This window comes from Cibotium barometz, chromosome 63, assembly GCF_041138505.1.
Source record: "Cibotium barometz isolate CiBa-2024 chromosome 63, ASM4113850v1, whole genome shotgun sequence".
Lineage (NCBI taxonomy): Eukaryota > Viridiplantae > Streptophyta > Polypodiopsida > Cyatheales > Cibotiaceae > Cibotium > Cibotium barometz.
Genome location: NC_141108.1, coordinates 24019279 through 24028302, shown reverse-complemented (window position 1 = coordinate 24028302; position 9024 = coordinate 24019279). Strand labels below are relative to the sequence as shown.

General features: G+C 36.1%; 1 protein-coding gene across 1 annotated transcript; it reads right to left on the bottom strand.

Annotated features, from left to right (window-relative positions):
- Window positions 1-2871: 2871 nt before the first annotated feature.
- LOC147603861 (uncharacterized) lies at window positions 2872-8787 on the bottom strand. Its single transcript, XM_086796333.1, has 2 exons — window positions 7985-8787; window positions 2872-3148 (listed from the first exon to the last, which is right to left on the bottom strand). The coding sequence occupies exons 1-2, from the start codon at window positions 8785-8787 to the stop codon at window positions 2872-2874; spliced, it is 1080 nt and encodes a 359-aa protein (XP_086652459.1).
- Between the last annotated feature and the right edge of the window lie 237 nt (window positions 8788-9024).

Genomic DNA, 9024 nt, shown 5'->3' with positions numbered 1-9024 from the left:
TTTCTTTATATTACGATAGAATCACCACAATGCGAACAAGCCGTTTCTTCGTGGTGGACAAACACAGCCAGCCCTGTCGTGTTGTCATGATTTGTATAGAAGTCATGGAATTAATGCTATTTTCACCATTAAGAACCTTTGAACATGTCATTTTAGGGCATTTCTTAAGTTATTTCTATGTATTATGATAGAATCACCACAATGCAAATATGTCGTTTCTTTGTAGTAGACAAACACAGATTTGTCGCATTGTGGTGATTTGTATGAAAGTCATGGAATTAATGTTATTTGCAAGCACCATTAAGACCCTTTGGACACATTATTTTAGGCCATTTCTTGAATTATTTTTGTGCATTACGATAGAATCACCCACAATGCAAACATGCTGTTTCTTTGTAGATGAGCTGTACAGCCCTGTTGCATTGTGGTGATTTGTATGGAAGTCATGGAATTAATGTTATTTGCATCGTTAAAACACTTTAAAAATATTATTTTAGGCCATTTTGTGTATTAAGATAGAATCATCACAATCCGAACAAGCCGTTTCTTCGTAGACGAACACAACCCTGTCCCGCTGTGGTGATTTGTATGAAAGTCATGGAATTATGTTATTTTCACCATTTAATCCCTTTGAACACGTTATTTTAGGTCATTTCTTGATTTATTTCTTTGTATTAAGATAGAATCACCACAACAGGAATAGGCCGTTTCTTCATAGACGAACACAGTCATAGTTGTGTTGTGGCATTTATATGAAAAGACACTTTGAACACTCTTTGAACATGCTATTATCGATCTTTGATAAAAAGAAAATGCTTCTAGAGATGTCATTAATTTGATTTAACATTATTTTATTTTGGACTCGTCAAAGTCACCACAATGCGAATATAGTCCCCAAATACGATCATCAAAACCTTATCGTGTTCTGGTGATTCTTGCATGAATAACCATCTTATATTACTACATATTAATTCAAGTGCATCTCTGTCTCACAGACACTAGCAGTAGTGATACTATACGATTTTCTACACAAATTGGAGCTGCACGATTGCTTCTAGGAAATATAAAAAATGTTGAAGTGTGATTTTGCTCTTGGGGACATCCTCGGGGTTGCCGGCAGAGTCAGATCTCAGAGCATGAGGTAGAATTCTCACGATTAACTTTGACGGATAGAATTATTGTTGGAATTGATGATTATGTGCATGTCAATGACATGAAGTTTTCTTATGGAAATAATTTTAGGCAAAAGCTTAATAGAAGCCTTCAAAGGGTTCTAGAGAGCATGAAGAGGATTGAGAAGAAGTTCCCTATTCATAGCCACACATGTCGCTTTGTGAGGTATGATCATGGTCTAATCTATTATTATCTAAATCTAATCCTTAAAGATGATGATCACGAAGGCACACAAGATGTCGAAGTGAATGCATCCGAAGTTGTGGAGGAGGAAGAAGACTTTCATCAAGGAGAAAAGATTCTTGACTTTGCTAAACAGAGGAATTCAACTCAATCTCTTGATGTTGAGCATCTTCGTGAGTGAGGAGACTTTGATTCCGCCTCAAGAGGACATAACAATGCTCAAAGATAATAATGCCATTCCAATATTTTCTTTGCCATCTTTCCCAATCAGAGATCTCTAGTATGTTTTGACATCGGATCTACAGGCAACCTTTAACCTTCAGGAGGACTACTACCTCGCAATCATTGCACAGAATCTTGAGGAGGATGATAATTTTGTAGAAACAGAGGGGGTAGATAAGTACCTTCTTCTCAAGTCCACTATCAAGGATACATAACTCCTTACTATTGGGAAAGCCTTGGAAATGATGTTTATAGATGCTTCATTGTATGAACAGGCTGGGCTCCCATTTGAGGCTCCCATCTGAGGAGGAATTCCAGAATATTTAGAAAAAGCTTCACATTTCGGATATAGGAAAGAATGTTGATCTAGGAGGGGAGTCCTTAGGGGGACGGATGAATGTTGAGCGAGGGGAGGCTTTAACTAAACTTTGGATGGATGAATTACTTGTTTACGATGAAAATAAGAAGGTGTGTATGAATGAATGGATCATCCACACTTTTTGATAGCTGCTATGTATGTGTTTTGTTTCCTTATTAAAATGATATGTGTTGCTTGTTTGCAGCTTGTCGTCTATGAAGATAATTTCATTCATCGAGAGGCAAAGGTTCAGATTGAGAAAGGACTCGGCCGTTGAAGAATACATAAAATCATTCAAACTACCACAATTTGCTATATATCACCAAAAGTTTTTAGACAACACAAGTTTTCCATTGTTTGCAATCAAGACTTTGTTTAGATATCTTGGGGGCTATGCTATCAGATGTAATAATGACAAGATAATGCTGCTAGAGAAGCAAACAGCTTTGCGAGTGTTCGGTCAGGGGCCTGAAAGTTACGCCTTTAGAGGACCTTACCACTTAACCTACATAGCATATGCACTATCATGTGGAATTAAGGGTAGTCGGTTGCTTAAAGATTTTGGAAAAATAGAGCAAATAGAGCTCCTCATGTATCAAAAACAAATACCAATCGAAGATCATGTAGGAGATGAGACAACTCCAAAAAGGAGAAGGATTTAGTAATTTTTCACTGATGATGATCATGATACTCATCAATATTGTATTATTTTTTGTAATTTTTGATGGAAATTTTTGTTTCTCTCATAGAAAGAGTATTACAATTGAAAAGAGTATTATTGTAAATTGGCTTGTATGCTTCAGGGTGGGGGAAGTCGAAACACATTTTGACTATCTTGCACTGGCTCCATATAGGAAACTTAATTGCTTTAAGCGAATGTGTGTATATGAAAACTTAATTTCCTCGTGTGCTTCAGAGGGAAGTCAAAACATATTTTAACTATCTTGCACTAGCTCCATAGGAAACTTAGTGATTTCTTTAACCAAATTTGTGTATATAAAAATAGTTGGCTGATCATCCCAAAGCTCATACAAGTCATCTCCTATGGATTTATACCAGTTCCCCTCCACAAAATAAGTATTCTTATCAATCTTGTTACCCAATGCATCCCTTTGATCCTTAGTTGCTAGCCCTTTGACTCCTGTACATTTGACAAGGTAGAAATCAACAATTTCTTCATTCTCCTCTTCGGGAAGTACTACAAAGTTATCCCTGACACAAAGGGCATGACTTAAGTAATCATAATGTCCCGCATAAGTGGGACCATGAATGTTTTCAGCACCACATGAGTCGTCATCATCATCTAATGTATCAGCATCATTAGAATCGTCATTGGCTATGGGGACAAAGTGTGGTATTGCCACATCTCTACATGCGACCTACTCTTACGTCTTCTCCATTTACCCTCTATACAAGGAGCACAAAAGCTCAAGGGGTTCACTATATGTAGACCGTCTATATCACATGTGTTCAAGGCCTACTTTTAAAATCCTTTATCTGTGAATTTTTCATGAATAAAACACACCCTTTTTCTATTCAACCTGTGAATAACCCATTTAAAACCCATTTAAATGGTACCCTTTTGTATGTAAAAAATGTGTAAAAAGGGAATTTCAAAATCCCTTCTGTTGAACCCATGTGCTACACTTACATATTTATGAGTGAATCCCCCCCCCGCCCCCCCCGAGCACAAAAGCACGACAATCTCCTTGAGACCATATTGGGAAATTTGGGAATTTCCTAAGTCCCACTTTGAGAAATAGACCTATTTTTTGTGCATTTTGTATAGAAATATTTGTATTTTTATAGCCAAACCTAAAAGTTTACCTTATCTATGAGAATAAAGCAAATTAAATGTTGAAAAAATAACTAGAAAACTATAGAGTATGTGTGTTTTCCTAAGGAATTTCTTCTTTACTTCACTTTATATTAATACATGATGCTTGGACATCAATGCATTCTCTCTCTCTCTCTCCAACCCTTGACCTTTGACTACATATGCATAGTCGCCATACAATATAATAGTATGGTTATAATTCTGGTTAGCTCTTTCTAGTAAGTTGGAAAGAATATGTATGTGTGGTTAATAGTCTCGAAAAGAAAATCCCAAAAAATATTACTTAGAATTATTTGAGATCAAAGCACACTATATTCTTTTTGTCTATATTTGTGCTGAATGTTTCTAAGTTGGAAAAAGGATATCTACGTTACCCTTGAAAATAAAAATCAAAACAACAATAATGAGACTAATTTGAGATTTAATATATCTAGTATACTTTGCATTCAGTCATTTAATATCAAAGCATAGTTGGTATATTTTTTCATCAAAGCCCGTTCTCTCCATCAAAATATAGTTAGAATATCACTCTTCCACGATGATCTTGTTTACAAAACAATCAAGTCTTCTATGAAATCACAACCCAAAAACCTTGAGCTAGTCTCCAATTATAAACACCAAGGTATAAGTTAGAGACATGAATGTATTGTTGCCTTGTCACATCATTTTTGCGGAAGGTAAAATTCTAAAGTTTTTTAATGAAGTGTCTAGCTACATGACCACAAGATACTTCATAAAAGTATATTTTTGACCGTGTGGCCAAAGATTACAAAAGACAATATTATAGGACTATTGAATTAAGAAGCAACAATGCATATAGTTGCAATGAACATTTTAGAATATATTTCCATACACACATGCTACAACACTTCCCACATTAATATGCATACAAGACATATGTGTAGATCATACTTAGAAAAACATATTTTAAGAGGAAAAATATTTGACCATGTGGCCAAATATCAATAGACACCAACTTGATACCTTTGATAATATAAGTCATACCAATATTTCAATCAAAGAAGTGCAATTGCAATTGGCAAAAGCATTGTAGCTATATGATACAAAAAAAATTATTCCTATATATTTGACCATGTGGTAAAACATCAAAAGATCCGACACTTTAGACAAATATTTGGATCAAAGTAATGCAATTGGAATTGATTCAAGCATTCTAGCTACCATACAAGAAATTGCTTCTTCCAATATAACTTCAACAATATGCTTGAAAATAAAATTCAAAACAACAATACCGAGACTAATTTGAGATTTAAACTTTTCTAGTATATTTTGCATTCATGCACGCATTCATTTAATATCAAAGCACAATTAGTATACCTTTTCATAAAAACACATTTTCTCCATCAAATTACATTTAGAATATCATTCTTCATTGAGGAGCTTGTATATAATACAATGAATTCTTCCATGAAATCACAATCTAGAAATCTTGAGCTAGTCTCTCTGATGTTGAACGCATTTATAAACACCAAGGTACAAGTTGTAGAAAAGAGTGTATTATTTTTGTGTCACATAAGTTTTCGTGGAAAGTACAAATTTTGAAGGTTTTTTATGAAGTGTCTAGCTACACGACCATTTATGTAGTCATCCTTATATCCTAGCTGATGAGCAAGTTGCATTGCTTCCATATCCTTTAGAGTAGAAACCAAAGGAATCCGCTTTAACCTCGATACTTGTGAGACACCCAATGGATGGGTTGGATGAATTGAGACTCTTGATGATGATCCTTGTACAATTGATGATCTCTTCAAGCAAGAAGTGATTGAAGATTGTTTCATATATATTCCATCTCCACGATTGATGTTCTTGGGTTGTACTGATGATGAAGATGACTCAGCATTATCATCTCCTTTAAGCCATGTGTCAATCACAACCTTAAATTGTGTGTACAACTCATGTCCATATTGAACTGGATCAAGTCCATATCGATCAAATTTTATGACTTCACGTGCATCATGGGATCCACTTAAGCGAGTCAAGTAGGGTAGAAGTTCCTCAATCAAGATTGAGTCTCCTTGGTTAACATCAAATGTCTGTGGATAGATGCAGTTCTCAAGAGGGTTAGGACACCCCTTGTAGGGACTATCATCTATCAAAATAGTCTTGCTATGTTCACAAACATTGCCATATTCATTCCACACATACTGAAGGGGCTTGAACATTGCTTCCACCCCCATCTTGTCTGGCCGATAGATGATCTTGAGTGGATGCGTATGGCATTTCTCCTGTCCCCAAATCATGAAAAAAGGATATCTCCTTTTTGCATAGCTCTCCAAGCAATTGATTATTGTGATGACATTTTTGTGTGAAGCTGTAGACCAAACTCCCACTTGGAATCTTGCAAATGTAGCTTCAAGAAACTCAATGCATCCTGGTCGAAGAACAACCCATTGCTTTCCCACTCGAAAACTTTGGAACCTCTTTGATGTGGAAAAACAACGTTGTAAAAGAAGACCATTGAGATCAAGTATCACACATAGTTTGGTAGCACTTTTCGCCAAGGCCACATCACTTACTTTGTTTGCTCTGCTCAAATCCGCCAAATATGCAAATAGACTATTCTTAGTCAAATTTGAATCATTCTATCATACAACACAAAGGTTAAGAACAAAATAGACATCTAGTCTCTTACAAGTTTTTTTTTCATTTTAGAGCTAGTAAGCTAAGATAAAAACATTATATATAGTTCAATAGGGCTAAGTTTATTGTACTATTCCATATATACATTGTATAAGACATTAAATTTAATATGCAAATAGTATGCATGGATGGTAGATATTTCATCAAAATATATTTTTGACCATCTGGCAGCAAAAAAATCTCAAAAAGTAATATTATATGACTATTGAATTAAGATACAACAATGTATATAGTTGCAATGAACATTTTAGAATATTTTTCCATACACACATGCTACAATATTCCACATTGATGTGCATGTAGGACATGCATGTTGAGCATACTTAGAAAAACATATTTCAAGAGAAAAAATATTAGATCATGTGGCCTAATATCAATAGACACCACATTGACACCTTTGATAATACAAGTCATACCAATGTTTCAATCAAAGCACTGCAATTGAAATTGAAAAACTCATTGTATTGGTATGACACAAAACATTTTCTTCTAATATATTTGACCACATGGCAAAATATTGAAGGACACAAAACTTTAGAGAAAACCAATACCAACATTTGGATCAAAGTAATGTAATAGCAATTGATTGAAGCATTCTAGCTATACCATACAAGAAAATATTTCTTCCAACATTATCATGTACTTCATACTTGTATTTTAATACAGAAGCACAAACTTTTTGCAACCAATTTTAGATACAATATGATGAAAATATTTCTAGAAATAAGGACTCTTAAATAGTAAACACAAAACTGAGAGAAATAGGCTTGTAAGGCTTGCTTTAGATAGCACCACAAAATGAGAAAATATGCAGGAAATGTTATGTCATGAAATCATCCTCCAAAACACAAGTTCAACCTTACACCATAGTGTTCTCATTGACAAAAGTTAGAGATAGAGAGGTTCAAACACCTGAAGTAGCCTTCAACCTCTCTTTCATAATAATATTTGCTATGTCTTGGCTTGATTCATCCACACCCTCCGGCGGTAGGTCAAGAGCTAGAGCACCAATGGGAGGAACCTCTTGGCTTGATTCATCCACACCCTCCGGCGGTAGGTCAAGAGCTAGAGCACCAATGGGAGGAACCTCTTGAGCACTTGTAGGTGGGTTGGCGCTCTCATGGGCTCTCCAACATGCCGCTTCAATCTCTCTTTGCTCTTGACTATTGCACACCACTGCAATAGTCTTCATGTGATGTTCCAATGCGAGCGTTGATGCAACACCACATGAGAATATATCACATACAACCTCATGTGCATCATTGAATGCCTTGATTGTAGCCTTGATGACCTTCTTTTTCTTTCTAAATATGGCCTTTGCAATAGTTTGTTCTTCTTCAAGCTCTCCATCCTTTCCTTCTTTGTCAATGGCTTCAATGGATTCATTATCCAAAATGCATGGCTTGTTGGAATTTCCAACATATCGATCTAGATTGATGAAGCTTTTCTCCATGGTCACAAGTGTCAACACAACAAATGAATCCATGGCCCCAAAAGCAAGACTCTTGGCCATTGGTAGGAAGTCAACACTTCCAACTTGCATATGGTACTTGCATGAAAGATTCTCAAGTGTCTCCTCCATAGCTGCCATTTGTTTGCGGTTGAGAAATGACAACAAAATGAATTGTTTAGGCTCACATGTCATTTTTAACAATGTGAAGACCACCTTTCCAAACATGATAGAATCCCATGTCATGCCCCCAACTCCATGTGCCGCTTCTAGGACAACCACACCAATGGTAATAGGATCTTTATACACATTGTATATAAGATCGAATGCCTCAAGGTTGCACCCCACAATATATACTTGCCAAGGTAAGCTAGTAGAAGAATGAAGAGGATCTTGCTTCTTCACAATAAGAAAGTTCACAATGTCTTTTGCACCATTTGGCAATGGTCCTGCATCAGCCCCACGTGTGAGCTTTTTTGACACCCAATCACTACAAACACCTAAAATCTTTGTGTATACATCGTTGGTGATGTCGTATTCAGCAACAAGATCTTCCCAACTCTTCATCATACTATTGCTAGCATGAGTTGAGGCATTGAAGAGAGAAACTAGCTCCTCATGGAGCACCCTATCTTGCTTGATTTGCTTTGCCCTTGTCTCCATGTCAACAACATCCTCTTTGTCCCATTTGTTTCTAAGAAAGACGATGTGTCCATCATTAACTTCCTTTTGTAATGTGAGGATGTCCCCATCCTTTAGACCCATAAGGCAACGAAAAGTTGCGGGAGAAGGCTGCCTTCCCTTCTTTGTGGTGGTATCCTCTTGAGATGAAAGCTCCCCCTTTGAGTATCTCTTCATGATGGTAATCCAACCATCAAATATCTCTTGTGTGCTCACTATCATATGACAATCATGTGATGCACACTTTTCTCCTATGTATTCTAGAAATCTCTATCAAAAATAAAAATATGAAATGAGAAAGAAAACACCAAATGCATCTTGAATAAGACAAGCTAAGGTTGTACATCATTACCTCCCATGGTACTCTTTGAGGACTACCCTTTGGAAGCCCTTGTTGAGGTTTTGGTGGAGACCCAAATGCTATCCATTGATCCACTTGTTGAAGTTGCTCAAGATAAG

Coding starts and splice junctions, on each gene's coding strand:
- LOC147603861 (XM_086796333.1), bottom strand. CDS start 8,787: ATGATAGTGAGCACACAAGAGATATTTGATGGTTGGATTACCATCATG. Junction 3,149..7,984: donor CTTGAGAATCTTTCATGCAA/GTACCATATGCA, acceptor CCTTTGTGTCAG/GGATAACTTTGTAGTACTTC.